This window comes from Anarrhichthys ocellatus, unplaced genomic scaffold (genome assembly GCF_004355925.1).
Source record: "Anarrhichthys ocellatus isolate YVR2014 unplaced genomic scaffold, GSC_Weel_1.0 scaffold19, whole genome shotgun sequence".
Classification (NCBI taxonomy): Eukaryota; Metazoa; Chordata; class Actinopteri; order Perciformes; family Anarhichadidae; genus Anarrhichthys; species Anarrhichthys ocellatus.
The window spans coordinates 5,632,130-5,650,696 of record NW_022280049.1 but is presented as its reverse complement, the minus strand read 5'-3'; the positions used below and the strand labels follow the sequence as shown (position 1 = coordinate 5,650,696).

Here is an 18,567-nt window from a genome sequence, read left to right as displayed (position 1 = left end):
TGTGTGTGTGTGTGTGTGTGTGTGTGTGTGTGTGTGTGTGTGTTCTCGTATGTGTTTCACTGGGTTGATTTTGCACCTGTTGTTCCGGGGGGCTGCAGTTTTACGACCACATATATTAACTTGGTGCAAAGTTTCCCAACCTTGGGGGTCGGGACCCCACATAAGATCGCACGATGTAGTAGACGAGGCCCACTGGGGATTTTTCTAAAAATCAACAATTGTGTGAAAATTCAAATTGACGTGACAACTTAATTGCTAGGTTTACAAGCGCATGTTGTTAAACCCTGACTTAAAAGATTAGACTAGATTTTAAGCTGTCATCCTTTTATAGTTGCCAGGAAGTAGCTTAGCTGTCAACATCACTGCAAAGCTAGTTTGTCTGTTGAAGCTCAGACCAGCAGCTTGTTCTAACATAATGCCTCAGAATCATGAAATAAATTACTTGATGGCATCATGGCCATCAAGTAATTTGACTTGAGGTGTTTATAATACACTACATGGCACTAATAGCAAATAAAGAGTTAAGTATTAACCACAACAACCTAGCAAAGCGTGTGCACACGTATCACACTGACCAATCACACTGCTGGCAGCCAAAGGAATACGTATTTCATTCTTAAACCTGCATTGGCGTATCTTTCGGCCACTTTGGGGCAATGCTGTAAACAACACAATTAGCATATTATCAGCTTTATAAAGTTATAGCATACATTTTAGCAAAGATGTTTATCTAGATATCCAGCAGCAACATTGTCGTTTATTATGAGTCGTGTATTAACTCGTCTTTTTGCTCTGTTTTTCTCTCCACCAACGTCTGAGAAAAATATTTGCCATATCTTTCGCAGCTGAATGCTGCACTTTTCTTCGCCAGCTAGGTGCTAACTCTGCCTGTCAGCTGTTTGGTGCTGGGCAGGTAGTGTTCAGTAGGCTCACCTGAGCCTTTTTGTTTGTTTTTGTGTGGAAACTGCTTTGGGAAACGTCGCAGATGAGAGCCGTGGATGGAAACAGTAAAGTTGCGTCTGTAAAAACAACAATGTGCTGAACGTTATCCATAGAACTGAGGGAGAACGTGTGCCGGGTGATAATGGATAACACAAATAAAATAAGCCCTTTTACTTTACACGCCGTCATTTGATCCCTCGTTGCTAACATTTAGCAGAGCAGCTTTAATGTCAACATGTGACACTCAAGTGTGCTTCCTTGACGCTCTCTCTTGACGAAGCTAAAGTTCATGCTAACATGTTACTTCTGCTGGGGTCAGGGTCACTTCAGATTCTCCGAGGCCGGTTAGATCCTCAGAGTCGAGCTCTGCCTCTGAACTCCTCGCAGCTTTGCCGGTTGACCCTGTTTCCCGTCCTCGTGTTCCTTCAGATTGCCTCTTGACACCTCCCAGCGAGCAGGATTTTCGGTGAGAAGGAGGCGCACTTGAAAGCCCGTATATACGAAAAATGCCACGGCCTTAAGAATATTCTGTCATGATGTGATAAATATTTCACAGTAGGAATATTTTTAGTGAGCGTTGGGCCTTTTCTTCCCCCTCACCGGAGCACTTACTCCAGTTGGAGGCTTGCAGATTCTTTTTTTGTGGGGGGGTGGTGGGTGCAAGGCGATGGGACAGGAGTCATAGCTGCCTGCCGGCGCTCTTAGCACAGGCTTTACTCTGACCTAAACCAGGTCCCCCCACAAAAAAGCACAGGTTTGATTTCAGTTGATGTTAATGCAAAGTAACTGCTCTTTTCTATTGTAGAAAACATACAGTATAGGATACAGTATGTGTGTTTGTGTGTGTGTGTGTGTGTGTGTGTGTGTGTGTGTGTGTGTGTGTGTGTGTGTGTGTGTGTGTGCTCCTTAGCCTAGCATCAGTGCAGGGACCTGAGGGGCAGCAACTGCTGATCCCTCACTTCTGCTCGGAGGCCTCTCTCTCTCTCTCGCTCTCTCTCATCGCTCCGGTTGCCTGGCAACCCTCGTGTCTTCCGAAGGGGAGGCATTTATTTTGCTCAGGAAAGAAGGAAAGATCGGAGGGAATTGCATGAAATGTGGATGAAGCTGTCAACATGGGATGCTCGCTCAAGCCTCGGCACGCTGGGATTTCTTCAGTGTTTCTTAAAGAGATGTTTCAGGTCTGCTAACAGACATATTTGTATATCTCATCGTACAGGTAAAACAACAGAAAGAATAAAGATCTTGCTCTATGGTAAAGTTCAACAGCATGTAGGATATAAAGCGTAGACTCAAGTTACAAAATCTGAATCTTTTTGATTGGTAAAAACACGACAACTCTACACTGACAATTCCTTTCACATTTTAATTTGGCATGTTTTTGGCCGCTTAATTTCTTTACTTTGACATTGTCCTTGAACAAAAATTCAAGCTATTACGGATAACACATTTTCTCCCTAGCCACAAGAATATATCTGGTGAGATATTTGGAGCTCAAAGCCCCTGGTTTCAAATCCAAAGTACTTCTATCCAACGTGACATGTTCATGTCTAAATAAACAACGATCAAAGCTCCTATCGTCAATCGAGGGGTCAACACTCAAAGACTGCATGGGGACTGTGTGCTGGTGCCGTTTGATCAGACTTGATTGAGAGTGGCCCGGCAACATTAGCAAACAGAATTCAGGAGGTTGTGAGTACCTGCTGCATGCAGTAATCTTATTATCTCTATCAGACTGAAAAAAAAAAAGCAGACTGTTGACAACTGACAAATGTGTGTTGGGACGAGCTATTCAAAGTGATGGATGCGTGAGATATGCCGGCGATGCCCTGGCTCAGCAAATACTGCTCAATATTTAGTTCCTGAATGGCAGCAGGAAAGGCATTATTTACAGGAAACGCATTAGTGTGGCCTGCCACCGCCACACGAGCAGCGCCACACTGTAGTGGCTCGGTGGAAGCCCGGGTTTCAGCTATCTCTGCCTAAGCTGTGATGAAATGTCTTATTCCAAAGTCAGCAGCGCTCCCAGGGGAAACTCTCAGCAGCTTACGACTTGATTACACAGAGACACTTCCGACATTACTCATGCAAAATTACTTTTTGTTTGTTTCGGCTGCACGCTGGCTAGGACTCCTACTACACTACATCAGTTTTTTATGTTCCCTGCAGTTACTGTGAATGTGAGAAGGCACTTGGGAGGCAGAGAAGGGTATTTGTTGTTGTTTGGTGCAGGTTTTGACTGATCACATCTACATAATTAAATGTTATTAACTGACTTGCGAGGTGTAGTGCTGACTAACCTGACACCCATATGTGTTGGTTAGTGTGTGTGTGTGTGTGTGTGTGTGCAGCATGAGCAGCATGTGCTATTTCCAGCTGGCATATGAACTCAGCAGATGAACCCAGATCAGCTGTTTGGCCTCTAGGGGAGGCATTCTGACTCATCTGATTGGCTAGCAGCTGTGTGTCACAACGTGTATGCACATGTGTGATTGCATGCCTGTTTGTGTCCGTGCTCAGCTCGCATATATACTCGTGTAAGTGTATGCGCTGTGATTCGTTGGAAACAGCAAATCCCAGCATACCTTTTGAGAGAACGGCACAAAAGATGCATCTGTGTCAACTCGACAGCTCATTCATCTCTGTGTGTGTGTGTGTGTGTGTGTATGTGTGTTGCAGAAGTAGGACATAGCCATGGTAGGGGGGCTTTCCCAGAGGTAGCAGAGGTACTCAGCCTGGACTTCTTTGATTCTTTATTCATCACCTCGTTATATAATTCATATTAACTGTAGGTGGAGAGAAGGGGGTAAAAGAAAGTGCAACTATTAATGATTAGACACCAGGAAGAGGGCTGAAGTGACGAGCACAATAAGAAGTGTCATAGTTATTCCCCCTGCAGAGAATCTTAAACGCGCACTTAAGATATTGTAATGGCATCATTTTGGAATTATGGTCAGATATTGCATTGGCATGACGACATAACGTGCCACAACGTATGACATGGCTGCTGTTAAAAAGCGCTGCCAGAGGGAGAGGCAGACGGGGGAGGACACGTGAGAGTGGCAGAGGACATGAGAAGCGTGTATTGGTTTGGTTCAAGTGGCTCACCTCGATTAAGTGTGGACATAAAGATTCTAATTCTGAGAAATAGCCACCACCGTTTTTTGTCTCTCCTCTCGCGTGGTGTGGGGGGTCAGGAGTCACACATTCAGAAATCCTACTCATTAGCTGCCGTCTTTCTCTCTGCTCTGCCTCCATGTTCCCTGCATGGCTGTCTCTGGATTTACAGTTGGCTAGCTAAAGAAGTCTGAACGGTCAGCCCACTGTTTCCAACACTGGTGATGATTTATTAGACCACACTAGACTATTTTCCCCACTGTAATAAACATTTTACACTGAAAGCAGAGACAAACAGCTCATTTGAATATAATACTGGAATTGTAGCAGTGCACTTACTCTTCGTGAAGTATTTGTCACCGAGAGGATTCTCGTGGAAACAAACAAACATGCAGAACTGTATTGAAATGAATTATCACTTTTTTTTATTTTTTTTAGTTTGTCTCAATAAAGACGAGAAATATGAGAATAAACAACAATTCAAAGAGATTTCTACAGAAAAACAGAAAAATTAACATGTCATCACATGATAACAGTCCACACAAAGAGAACAAATGTCAGATTTGGAAAAATAAAACATCCATCCATCCATTTTCCTCCGCTTATCCGGGGTCGGGTCGCGGTGGCAACAGGCCAAGCAGGCTGACCCAGACTTCCCTCACACCGGCAACATGTTCCAGCTCATTCTGGGGGATCCCGAGGCGTTCCCAGGCCAGCTGGGAGATGTAATCCCTCCAGCGTTGGAAAACCTCCAGTGGGAGGCGTCCAGGAGGCATCCTAATTAGATGCCCGAACCACCTCAGCGGACTCCTTTTGACGCAAAGGAGTAGCGGCTCGACTCCAAGCTCCCTCCTGATGACCGAGCTCCTTACCCTATCTCTAAGGCTGAGCCCGGCCACCCTACGGAGGAAGCTCATTTCGGCCGCTTGTAGCCACGACCTTGTCCTTTCGGTCACGACCCAGAGTTCGTGACCATAGGTGAGATTAGGAACGTAGACCGAGTGGTAAATTGAGAGCTTTGCCTTTCGGCTCAGCTCCCTCTTCACCAAGACGGTCCAGTGCAGCGCCTGCTTTACTGCTGCAGCCACACCGATCTGTCTGTCGATCTCCCGCTCCATCTTACCCTCACTCGTGAACAAGACCCCGAGATACTTGAAGTCCTTCGCTTGAGGTAGGCACTCCGTCCCCACCTGGAGGGACCAATCCACCGGTTTCCGGCAGAGCACCATGGCCTCAGATTTGGAGGCGCTAACTCTCATCCCCGCCGCTTCACACTCGGCTGTAAACCGCCCCAGTGAATGCTGGAGGTTACGATCCGAGGAGGCTAACAGGACCACATCATCTGCAAACAGCAGAGAGGCGATCCCGAGACCGCCGAACCTGACGTTCTCCACCCCCCGGCTGCGCCTAGATATCCTGTCCATGAAAGTCACGAACAGGACCGGAGACAAAGGGCAGCCCTGGCGGAGGCCAACACCCACCGGGAACGTGTCTGACTTATTGCCGAGAATGCGGACACAGCTCCTACTGCAGTCGTACAGAGACCGGATCGCCCGTTGTAATGGGTCCGGCACCCCATACTCCTGCAGCACCCCCCACAAGAACCCCCGAGGGACCCGGTCGAAAGCCTTCTCCAAGTCCACAAAGCACATGTAGACTGGTTGGGCAAACTCACAGAACCCCTCCAGTAGTCTTGCGAGGGTAAAGAGCTGGTCCACTGTTCCACGGCTGGGACGGAATCTGCATTGCTCCTCTTGAATCTGAGGTTCGACAAACGGTCGGAGCCTCCTTTCCAGCACCCTGGCATAAGCCTTCCCCGGGAGGCTGAGTAGTGTGATACCCCGGTAATTCGAGCACACTCTCCGGTCCCCCTTTTTGAAAATGGGAACCACCACCCCGGTCTGCCAGTCCATGGGCACTGATCCCGACCCCCATGCGACATTGAAGAGGCGTGTCAGCCAGGACAGCCCAACTATGTCCAGCGCCTTCAGCATCTCAGGGCGGATCTCATCCACCCCCGGCGCCTTGCCACCGAGGAGCTTTTTGACTACCTCAGCGGCCTCTGCCAGGGATATGGGTGAGCCTCCCCCTAGATCTTCAGGCGCTGCCTCCTCTGCAGAGGACATGTTGGTCGGGTTTAGGAGTTCCTCAAAGTGCTCTTTCCACCGCCCGACGATGTCCTCTGTCCGGGTCAGCAGTTCCCCCCCCCTGCTGAGAACAGCCTGGGGTATGCCCTGCTTTCCCTTCCTGAGTCGTCGGATGGTTTGCCAGAGCCTCCTTGAGGCCAACCGAAAGTCCTTCTCCATGGCCTCCCCGAACTCCTCCCATGCCCGAGTTTTAGCATTCGCGACCACCTCAGCTGCAGCCCTTCTGGCCTGCCGGTACCTGTCAGCTGCTTCGGGAGACCCCTGGGCCAACCAGGCCTTGAAGGTCTCCTTCAGCTTGACGGCTTCCCTCACCTCCGGTGTCCACCACCGGGTTCTCGGGTTGCCGCCACGACAGGCACCGATGACCTTCCGGCCACAGCTCCTAGCGGCCGCGTCCACAATATAGGCTTTGAACATGGTCCATTCGGATTCCATGTCCCCAACCTCCCTCGGGATGTGTGAGAAGTTCTTCCGGAGGTGGGAGTTAAAGACCTCCCGGACAGGGTCCCCCGCCAGACGTTCCCAGTTCACCCTCACTACACGTTTGGGCTTGCCGGGTGTTCGTTATGGCCAAACCATGGCACGCACAGAAGTCCAATAACAAAACACCATTCGGGTTCAGATCGGGCAAGCCGTTCCTCCCAATCACCCCCCGCCAGGTTTCTCCGTCATTGCCCACGTGAGCGTTGAAGTCCCCCAAGAGAACTATGGAGTCGGTAGGCGGCACCCTTTCCAGGACCCCTCCCACCGACTCCAAGAAGGCCGGATACTCTGAACTGCTGTTTGGTGCATAAGCACAAACCACAGTCAGAGCCTTGCTCCCCGCAACCCGTAGGCGCATGGAGGCGACCCTCTCGTTCTCCGGGGAGAACTCCAACACAGCGGCGCTCAGCTGGGGGCTCATGAGTATCCCCACTCCCGCGCCCGGCGCCTCTCGCCCTGGGCAACTCCGGAAAAGGACAAAGTCCAACCCCTCTCCAGGAGCTTGGTTCCAGAGCCAGCGCTGTGTGTGGAGGTGAGTCCAACTATATCTAGCTGGTACCGCTCCACCTCCTGCACCAGCTCTGGCTCTTTCCCCGCTAGCGAGGTGACGTTCCACGTCCCTAGAGCTAGTCTATGCCGCCGGCGATCGGCTCGCCCAGGCCTCCCGCCTGACCCGCCGCCCGGTCTGCATTGCACCCGACCCCAATGCTTATCCCTGCAGGTGGTGGGTCCACAGGGTGGCTGCTCCATGCTGTTTATTCGGGCTGAGCCCATGGGCGAAGGCCTGGCCACCAGACGCTCCCCAACGAGCTCCCCTCCTGGGTCTGGCTCCAGGAGGGTGCCCCGGTTTCCCTGGTCCGGGCGACGTGACTGAAGTCCGTGGGATGCTTTTCATTGGGGTCGTTTTGAACCGCTCTTAGTCTGGGCTCTCCCCTGAGACCTGTTTGCCTTGGGAGACCCTACCAGGGGCTAATGCCCCGGACAACATAGCTCCCAGGATCACTGAGCCACTCAAACTCCTCCACCACGTTAAGGTGGCGATTCGCAGCGGAGGAAAAATAAAACATAATTTTCCAAATGGCACATAATGTGGTGGAGAGTAGTGCATTTACTAAATCACTGCACTTAAGTAAAATGTTGAGGTTGTTGTACTTTACTTGAGTATTTCCAGTTAATGCTGCTCGATACTTCTACTGTACATCTCAGAGACAACTATTGCACTTTTTACTCCACTGCATTTATTTCACAGCTATAATTATTAGTTACTTTTCAGATTCATATTTTACATTTAAAAACATGATGACCACATAAAATACAAAACGTTGTTGAAGATTAAACCAGTGGCTTATCAGTCCTTATGTTTAGGAACCATTCCTACCTGTGAAACTAGCTCCACCTAAAAACCAATGCAAATAACTGAAAACATAACACCAGTCCTTACTCAAGTAAAAGTAGCAATGTCACAAGGAGGAAATACTCGTAAGTCTTGCAGGGGAAATATTACTTAAGTAAACATATCATTCGCAAAATATATGTAAAATGTCAAAAGTGAAAGTATTCAACGCAGGAAAATGTTTGTAGTTTGTAAAATCTGTCAAGTAGCAAGTAACTATATCTGTCAGACTTCCCTTTGAGTTGCAGTGGAGTCATAGAAAGCAGAAAGTGACGTGAAATAATATGAGTACAGTACCTGAGTAAATGTACACAGCAAACATTCCACCACACTTTAATATTGAAGCAGTTTTTATTTTAAGACATTTTTAATTTCTAAACAAGATAACACCAAATGACATGTGCACAAAGTCATCCCATGTACCTACTTGATTTCACGTTCAGGTCGCAACAGCCGTGAAACACACACTAACATGTGTGCTATGAGGGCTTTGTCCATGGGGAATGTATTCCTAGAAACAAATTCCACTTGTGGCTCTCCAAAGCGGAGCCTCTTACAGACGTGTTAGAGTCACGATTGCTCTTCTGTGCTGCATGTAACGCGATTGTTAGCCGGTGTCACTCGGAGCAACAGCGGAGCTTACGTTTCGTCTGTGATGTCCCATGGCCCACCGAGAGCAAGATGCCTCCTGCTCATCCTTTAGTGGCGACTGTGTATGTGTGGCGACCGTGTTAAGGTGCTACCACACTGCCAGCATCGCCTCCCTTGGGCATCAGTGTTTTTCCTCACAGCTCCACTCTTCTTTAACAACATGCCTCCACAGAGGCATCAAGACCCCCGAATAACAGCAGCAGTCCTAATTGTATTTGTGTGATTGCGTTCACTGTGCAGCGTTTGTGTGCTGTAGTGGTTCCACTTGTGTGTGTGTGTGTGTGTGTGTGTGTGTGCGTGTGTGTGTGTGTGTGTGTAATGTGTGTGTGTGGATTCCTCTTGTGCTTTTTGTTGCTCTGCGTGTGCTCATTGTGGAGCGGACTTGTTCATTAGGTCTGTGGGGAGGTGTGCTTTCTGCTGACTTTGTTTGGTTCAAAGCCTGAGGCTCACACTGATCAATACTATCCCGGACCCACCGCGTCCATGTGCGGCTGATTGGCTCTCTGCGTGGCAGGCGGCCACGGCTTAACAACGGAAAGTTATACGTCGATATGTTGCTCACATCTCTCCGGGTATATTTTGGACACACCCTTAATCACTCAGAATGTAAACGCATGAAAGTCAGTATTCCTGCCTTACCCTGAAAACACAAAAAAATGCATTGCTTTTAATTATTTTGGCTTTAAGCTGGTGTTTAGCTTTTGTTTTGATTTGGCAGACTTTTCGCATTGACTTTCTGTGTGTATGTGTGTGGGTGTCTGCACTCACGCCTTTAATGCTGTGTTGCAGCTATTTGAACCAGGATTCAGTGCACAACATGACAGACAACTCAAATTTGTATTCAAGTCTGTAATCAATATTTCCTATACTTTCTTTAAAACATTTTTGTCTCTGGAGGCACAGAAAAATCTCTGTAAACCCTAACTAGACCAGTTAGAATATTTTGTCCTTTTTGGCTGAGGCTGACCGGCAGGCCCTTTATCGTATACAGTACTATGCCTCAGCACTGGCTAATCTGTGTCCGTCTGTGTCTCTCCTCAGGTCTGGATGACTGTCTCCAGCAGTACGTGAAGAGTTTCGAGCGGGAGCAGATGGGGGGAGAGCAGCTGCTGCACATCACCCATCAGGAGCTGGAGGAGCTGGGTGTCACCAGAATAGGACATCAGGAGCTCATCCTGGAAGCTGTCGACCTCCTCTGTGCCCTGGTCAGTCAGCCAGCCCCGGTTACTGACACTGTTTCTCTCAGTCGCTTACACTTTGGAGGGTGTGATATATATAGGCCTAGACCAGGGGTCGGCAACCTTTACTATCCAAAGAGCCATTTTGCCCTATTTTCCACCAAATAAAATTCGTCTGGAGCCGCAAAATTATTTATTTGATATCACAGCTTATAAAGTTGTACATATAGTTATATTATATATAAAAAAAACTATAGTTTGTTGTATTTATGAAAATATAGAACAAGAATAAAGACAATTCTTGACATTTTTTTGCAATTTTACCTGATATAACAATATCAAACTCTTATGAAGAGGAGAGTTTGCTGCAGCAGCTGAGAAATCGCTCTTTTTCGCTCATCTCCAGCGTGACACCTCAGCAAATGCTGTGTGCTTGTTCTGGAAGCATACAGGTAAGCCAGCATCGTTGGCAGTGAAAGCAAATGAAGACGTGCACGCAGAGTTAAACTCTCTATTTTCCTCCGTGACTTTTCTTTTTTTGGATTTATCCATTGATAGTTTACCGAGGGGCGGGGGTCTGAAAATCATGATCAGCCACCTGCAGGGAAAAGCGCTTGACAGGGGTAGAGGATTTAACTGCCTGTGGGAATAATTAACATATAAGAGTCTGTTCATTCTTGCTTATAAATTATATCCTCTCTGAACACGTTTCTCTTTTTGGAGAACGTCATGTGAGATAACTTCTTCGATTAGCGCAATTCTCCTGCTCTTCTTTCTATTTCCTTGTCTCAGCCCCGTGTGTCACCTGTGTGTAAACCTCGCTCGAGTCAGGAAACTTGTCAGAATACCCATATTTGATTGGCTGAGCTGCATCACGTGATGTGATTTGCAATGCATTGGTCTGTGTGTTTCCTGCACCGCGGAACAAGTGCCGTAACGGCTGAATAAGAATGGCCGGTTAGAGTTTAGACTCGGTGCCTAATATGTATAATTCCAAATCATCTCTCGATTTTAGGTCCTGGGTCCAGATCCAGTAAGCCAGTTGGGGACTCCTTATGTAGACTCAGGGAGCCGCAACAGAGAGGCTGAAGAGCCGCATGCGGCTCGCGAGCCGCAGGTTGGCGACCCCTGGCCTAGACGCACCGCCGCAGGTCTTGGATGTGTGTGTTATTAAGTCTTTGAGTGTGTAAATGTGTCCAGAGACGGCCGAGAGCCAAAACTATGGATCACGCAAGTCAAAAACAGAACCGAATAGATCAATTAATAGCCTAATAGTTAGCTAAGTAGCGTTAGCTTGCTAACTTTGTCAGCTAAAATGCTTTACTGCTACAGGAGGTGACACTGCAGCAGCATACATTACTACATCATATGGGTGGTTAAAAGTTAGCTTTAATGTTGGACGTTAGCTTCTGCCAGGTAGCTAGCTGAAAAGGCTGGTGCTCAGTATGTTTAGAAACACTGTTAGCTAATGCGTGTTTTCAGTTTAACTCGCTATCCACACAGTTGTTTCGATTATTCCGCTAATGTTTGACACTCGTGAAATAAGAAGAATAATCCCTTTTCAATTTTAATTGTGGAGTGAATACAAAAAAATTAAACGTTCTCTTTTTTTTATCCACAGATTGGAATTTAAGGAAAACCTTTGTATTTCTTTTCACACTTTTTTTTAATTTCAGTGTAATTCATTTATTTAAACAGTTACCCTTTTGAGTAATCTGATAATCTCAAAACAAAGGTTTTGGGGCTCCATGTAAACTCTCCTGTCACACATAAATAGCTGGTTTCGATTGTCATACATACCCCAAAAACATTTGGGCTTTATTACCCAGAACAATCACTCTCTAACATACATTATCCAACACCCAATACTAAATTGTGTAAATTTATTGTCCTTTTAGAAACCGCTCATTAGCTTAAGGAGCCTTTTTCTCTTCAATAACTCTTTTATTACGTGTAATTGTGAGCGATCCCAAGAACAAAATAGCAGTGGGGAAGTAAACAACACAGAGAAAAAACAAAAAAATGCATGTTGCTAGTTAGCATGTTCCTGGCTGGTTCGAGTGTTATGCTGGGTTCACACTAAATCGCTCCATTAGAGCCGTGTTACTCGCCGGGGACCATTTGTGGTCATTCGCGTGAATCGCACCAGACGCGCTGGATAGGGGGTGTGGCTTATCGCCCTGGAAGCCGTTATTAACTTAAGCCATTTATTTCCGCCATCAACCATGGAAGAAATAACCTATTTCTGCTTAGTACTTGTTGTGGAAGTCCTAGATATCCCGGGAAACTAAACGCCGTCATGTCTGGGTTCATAACATAGTCCGGAGGAGTTCCGTGGATTTTATCGAGCTGTATTCACTGTCTAGCAAGACACACGTCGGCTGGTTTACTACAGCTGTATGAACACAAAACAAACTGATTTTGCTGTGATTTAACTGTAATAAACGGACAATAACGGATGCTGAAATAACTACGTAATGATGCCGATTTGTAAAAAGTTTGAATTCATGTTTTGTTAGTTCTCTCTGCAAGACGACAAGAAAATAACTTTTAAAACTGGAGCTCGGATCGATCGGTGCTAGGCTAAGCTAACATTGTAGCAGCTCTATCAAAAAGCGTCTATTCATTGTTTGTACCTATACACATAGTTTGGTCCGGCCTCTATTGATATGAGGTATCGTAGAGCTCTGGGTGAACACAGACGGTTACAGTATTTGTTTCCTGATTCAACAACGGCAGGAAGTCAGTGATGACGGGAGAAACATCTCAACACTGATAGGCTATCGCTCAGCAGCGTCACGTGATTTTTTCGCTGAAGTTGATAAATTTCAAATTTGCGTCGATCGCGCCGCGCCATCGCCAATTAGCGTGACTCAGTCTCATTGCGTCTGTGCATAGACTCTGTATGTAATCTACTCTCGCGAATAATTTGTTGTGAATGCAGCATTACCACTTAGCTTGCCAGCTACAGCTGATTAAAATCAAGCCAATTCTGTTTGTATTATTACCATTAGTAACTTTCAAGTTTACCAGAATTACTGTAACTAAGACCAATTTAGGGTAAGTTCATGTAACATCTGAAGAAATTCTCACAGGTAGAGAGATTTATATATTTGTCGTTGTATACACCCCCCCCCACAAACACACACACCCATTATTGATATTGGCTAAAGAAATGGCTAGAAAAATCCCCCGTCATTTGCTGCTTTGTGTGTACTGCCTCGGTCACTGCTGACTGTATGTGTAGTGGCCCTGCTCAGGATTAGGGAATTAGGGGGAATTAGGTTCTACTCTCGAGAGAAAGAGGCAGAGACGAAGGGAGAGTGAGAGGGAAAGAGAGAGGCAGAGGAGGAGAGAGAGTATGTAGAAAGAGTACGCAGGATGCACCTTATCTCCCAGGCACACTTGGCTGGATTAGTTTGGGCTGTTTGAATTTGTGCCTGCGTGTATATGTATATGTGTGTGTGTGTGTGTGTGTGTGTGTGTGTGTGTGTGTGTGTGTGTGTGTGTGTGTGTGTGTGTGTGTGTGCATGCACACACATGCTTGTGTGTGCACGCTAATCAGCATCTCTTCTCATTCAGACGTTCCAGCCTGGGAACGAGCAGCTATCACCACATGTCCTGAAACTGGACACTCACCACACACATATAGGGATGCCAGGTAGACAAGATGCATCACTAAACCTACTGCTGTGAGCAGCTTTAAAAAGATAATTCCAGTTTATCACAACTTGGCTCTTACTTTTTGTAGTTCTAGCTATCATTCCTATCAGATAAAATAATGGGCTCACTAAGGTAATTGTTGCAATCTGGGGAAGAAACTTTCGACGCTATCGTTGGAAAGTTTGGAAGCACCTGTTATATTGATTTTCTTCTTCTTTCCTTCAACAATGGCTATTCTAACAGAAACAAAAAGAGACCAGTTCAGGCACCAAATATATTTTATTTACATTTAAATTATTTTTTTGCCCCAAAAGAAGAAGATTTAATGATTCAAACGTACATTTAGTCGATGTCCCCTAAGTTTTGGAACCATGTTTTCCCCAAATACTCTTCGATATTGAATTTGTTTTCCATTCCAGAAAAGTGTAAGTGACCCAAGATCCCTATTAAACGACAAACGGTGCAATTGGGCTCTAAATATTGTGGTTTAAACTGTGGCTTATCAGTCCATATGCTAATATTCCCTGATCCAATTCTAACAGCCCTAACCGTACTATAGACCAACCTTCTCTATCTTTTGTGACAGCAACATGTTGCCTGTTAATTCCAGCTTGTTAGGCTCCATTATTGTGAAACGCTTGACACTGAAACAGGAAGCTGTTCCCATCCCTACATCTGCACTCATTGTGATGCTAAGCTTCCAGTTTCTTTTGCCAATGACTGGAGATTTCTTCTATTCGTACTCATCTGTTGCTCAGAGGGATCTTTGTCTCTTTCTGTCTTTTCAGTCAGTCTGGTTAAACCAATCTTCTACATTTTGTTCTCCATGTGCAAAACATGACTTTAGCAGCAGACCCTTCATATGAAATAACACATAATTGTTAAGAGGTTGCAGGCGATTCCAAACTTTTGACCGGCAGTGTCTTTTCGTGTGCAAAGAGGGATTGTTACAGGGATTTTGGCCAAGCTCCCTGGTGGTTTAGATAATCTGTCTAAACTGTTGGCAGGTTTACAACTTCTCTGTTAATGCCACTGCTCATTTCTTTCCCCGTTGGACTTTGTTGTAGCAAAGTTGCAGTGTTTTCCAAGAATCTCCGCAACTACTTTGTTAAGTAAAATGTTTTCATAATCAATAGAATTGAATGCCAAAACTAAAGTTGTAAGAAATCAAAATAACCGTGAATATTTGAATAATAAAGGACGATTCACTGTCGTCAGCTATATAATCCATCATGAGGGAAGCAAAACCCCTGTTCCCCTGGCTCAACCGTTATGACTTTCTGGTCTTTTCGCAGTAAAAAAAGCCGGAGCTTCTGTGGCCCCGGATCAATGCAAGTTTCAAGCACTGACTGAGCTTTCAGTCTCGCTGTAAATGTGGAAAAGTCCCTTCTTTTATGCCTATGCAATCGAGTATTGCCCCCCAGCATCTATGCTAAGTAGGTTTGGGTGCAATGGATTTTCAGCGAGATGTGCTGGGTGAAGTGGGCATTGACTGCTCACCTCAAAATCTGAATTAAAAGAAACACGGGTGTCATTGTATTGAAGTTACGTTCAAATGTGTGGAAACTGAGCAAATTAAAACAGCTATTTAATTTGAATGTAACTCAGAGCAAAAATATAGCCGAGGGCCGCTAACATACCTTTTCTTTCTCAGGTAGTTATTCAAAATCAGTTATAGCCTCCAGGCCACAGTTTCACTCAGAATTATTGATTATTGCTGTAGCCCAGTCTATTAATTACATTTATAGGTAACTAAGTAAATGATAACAGCAACAGATAGTTTAGTTTTAATATGTTTGGACTTACTAGTTTATTTACATTGTTTAAATACAGCTTGTAGTAAATGTAACAGCTTATAACAGCAAAATGCTGGTCGAAAAATATTTGTTTTATAAATAAAGTTAATTGCAGCTCAAGCAGTTTAGTAGTTATATACATAATAGTAGAGTGTTCATGCTTTAAGTTACTTTGAGATGTTTTATGTTTATATTTTATGCATCCATGTATTTTCAATTTAGTTTTATTTCAGCCATTCTGTATTTGATTTGATCTCGATACTGATCAGCTTGAGGTGAATGAGTAACGTAAAGAGGCCTTGTTTGTTTGTACTTTCTCAGTTACAAATAAAAAGTAAAAAAACAGTAGCGTGCTCAGTTTTCTACCAAACCATAAAGAGGGTCATACGGTCCATGGTCATTTCTTTATTTGTAATAGATGTTAATGAGCTATGAGCCCAATCAAAAGGGTGTTAGGGCAGCATTTAAAGGAGACCCCGTAGAGTGCATTGTCAAGAAGTGGTAGAGAGACGTTTGTGCTCATCTGGTGCTAAGCATGATGTTACTGCGCGGACATTGTCAAAGCTGAGCATTAGGCCCATTGCCCTGGTGGATGGATGCAGAGTGTAACTACAGGTAAAGAGCATTCTGAGACTTGTGGAAGGCAAATACTTCTGTGTGGTCATTTTAAACTGTTTCAGTAAGATGGAGTGTATTAAAATGTATATGCTAATGGTTATTAGCTCATCAGCCCCGCTAGCAAAGTTAGCACACAATGTAATAGCAGTTTGACATCCTTCAAATGCATATTGTAGGTCCTTATTTCGGCTGTTCTCTAAAATTGCTTTTTCGTTTTTTTGCTTTTTACAACCTGACGTGGTGATAGCTGAAGCCGGGAGCTTCAATGCTTCCCCCGAAACAGCCTAAGCTCTTAACACGCTCATTCCGAGTTTGTTTTAGCACTGAATTAGCAGACAACATGAAAACACAGCAACACTTCTATTATACTATTATACTATCAGGACTTTAGAGTTTTTATTCAATCTGATGTCCATATGTTTGAACTTGAAAGAGTGGACGGGATGTTCTGCCTCTATACCACAACATCTTACTAACAACCTATGTCTCTGGAACCTTAAATGATCTTGGCATAATCCATAATAATAATTAGGTAGCTTTTCTATCTTTGGAGATATGTCCCAGTTCTGCTTTTGTTCTGAGAAAGTGATTCATGTCGTCATCTCCTCCCGTAACTCTTTCACACAGATGAGTCAGCGTTCCGTGTTGGTTCCTTTTCAGTGCCACCCTGTGTGACTCCAAACTGATTTAAACATCCTGCTGGTTACGTGAACATTATTGAATAGTTGGCCATAATTTATATTTCTAGTCTTTTTTATCTTCATTTAATTAGACAGGATTCCTCAGATGTCCCATATAGGAAATATTAAATGAAAGTTATCTTTGGGTTTGACCCTAGAGTCTGTGAGGGAGCATCCCCCATTATCACCTGACCTCTCCGCTCATCCACCTGTATCATATTCCCTTTGTTTGATTTACATGTACAGTATGTGTGCATGTTTGTCTATGAGGGATTTTAGCCTTACTGTTCTCACAGATGAAGGACGAACTGATTCGAAGTTGGTGGTCAAAGGTCACTGTGACCTCACAAAACACGATTTTGAAAACTCAAGAATTCATATGCTGTTATGTCAATTTCACACAAACGTCTAACAGGATAAAATGATGAGGCGATGACATTTTGGACAGAAACCTGACTGGCCGGTGGAGAAATACATCCGCCACGTGGTAATTGTAGTTTTACATGTTTTTTTGTCACCTTATTTGATGGTCTTGTGCAGTAATTGTTTTGTTGTCTAGTTGTTTTTGCTCAGGGGCAACACTCTCTGAATTATAACGCTTTGTTTGAAACAGTCCCATAAAAAGAAAAAGGTTATTACAAACAAATCAAACCGTGTTCAGCTTCATAATTTGTATTCTGTTTTCGAGCTGCTGAACATCACCCTTGTTTTTATGATTTCAGCCCCTCAGTTGAACTGTAGTCAAGTCAAGTTTATTTATGAAGCACATTTGATGGCGTAGACACAATGCGACCATAAATGACAAAAATCACTGGTTTATTTTTTAATCAAATTGCAGAATATTGTAGCTGGACTTGTTTTGGGTAAACCTTCAATAAAAATCTAAAATGCACTCGTTAAACAAAACTCAGTTGAGCAGCGAACCGAGATCTTCCAAGCTGAGAGCAACACACACGCACACACACACACACACACACACACACACACACACACACACACACACAATCAATATTCTCTTGATTAATAAAGGTTATATAGTCGTGCTACACTTTGGTGCGAGAATGTACATTGAACATTGGACTGATCAATGCTTTACTTTGGGAAAGAAAATAATTGAAAGCTGTCAAGTCTCCCGTTTTGCCCAATCATTTCATAAACAGCGCTTGATTCTGAGGAACAACAATGGTAGAAATAATCAGCATGGAGGAGAGGCCACTCCACACTTGGTTACTATGGCAACCACATCAACATGAAGGTGGAGGGAAGGGGATGGGGAGGGGGGGGGGGGGTTCTTAATGGCATCGCTCTCTTACTGTATTGATTTGACACACACACAGGCACACGAATGCACGCACTACTCAAATTATTTCTCTCTCTCTCTCTTTCTCCACACACACACACACACACACACACACACACACACACACACACACACACACACACACACACACACACAGTCAGACTGTCGACACAGGGCATTATTCCCCCCGCTTCATCTCAGCACTCTGTCCCCTGAGAGAGACGCACACAGCTTTAGATCGAATCATAGGACAGGCTAATCACAGCTGTGCAAACATGTGCGCTCCAAGTTCATGTGTACATCTACATTCACACAGAACACAGAAGATTTTACAGAACGCAGTGTATGACCCAGTTTCAGTGAGATGCATAGCTGGGTGCTCTCTCCTCCGCTCTCTCGCTCTCTCTCTCTCTCTCTCTCTCTCTCTCTCTCTGCTGCCACAGTGAAACCCTCTCTCCTTTGTAGTCACTGTGGTCGTGACTGTGTAGAATAGATCTAGAGGCAGAGGAGGAATAGATACGTCTAGCTGAGCCTGTGCATCTGACTTTACAAGGATGTGTGTGTGTGTGTGTGTGTGTGTGTGTGTGTGTGTGTGTGTGTGT

The 18,567-nt window shown here is 45.0% G+C and overlaps 1 protein-coding gene across 3 annotated transcripts in view; it reads left to right on the top strand.

Moving 5' to 3' along the window:
* Nucleotides 1-18,567, top strand: part of LOC116389186 (connector enhancer of kinase suppressor of ras 2) — a 67,496-nt gene that overhangs the window by 9,478 nt on the left and 39,451 nt on the right. For all 3 annotated transcript variants that reach the window (XM_031857665.1, XM_031857663.1, XM_031857664.1), the window contains exon 2: nucleotides 9,772-9,935. In XM_031857665.1, coding sequence (XP_031713525.1) covers nucleotides 9,772-9,935 — 164 coding nt within the window. The remainder of the gene's footprint in view (nucleotides 1-9,771; nucleotides 9,936-18,567) is intronic.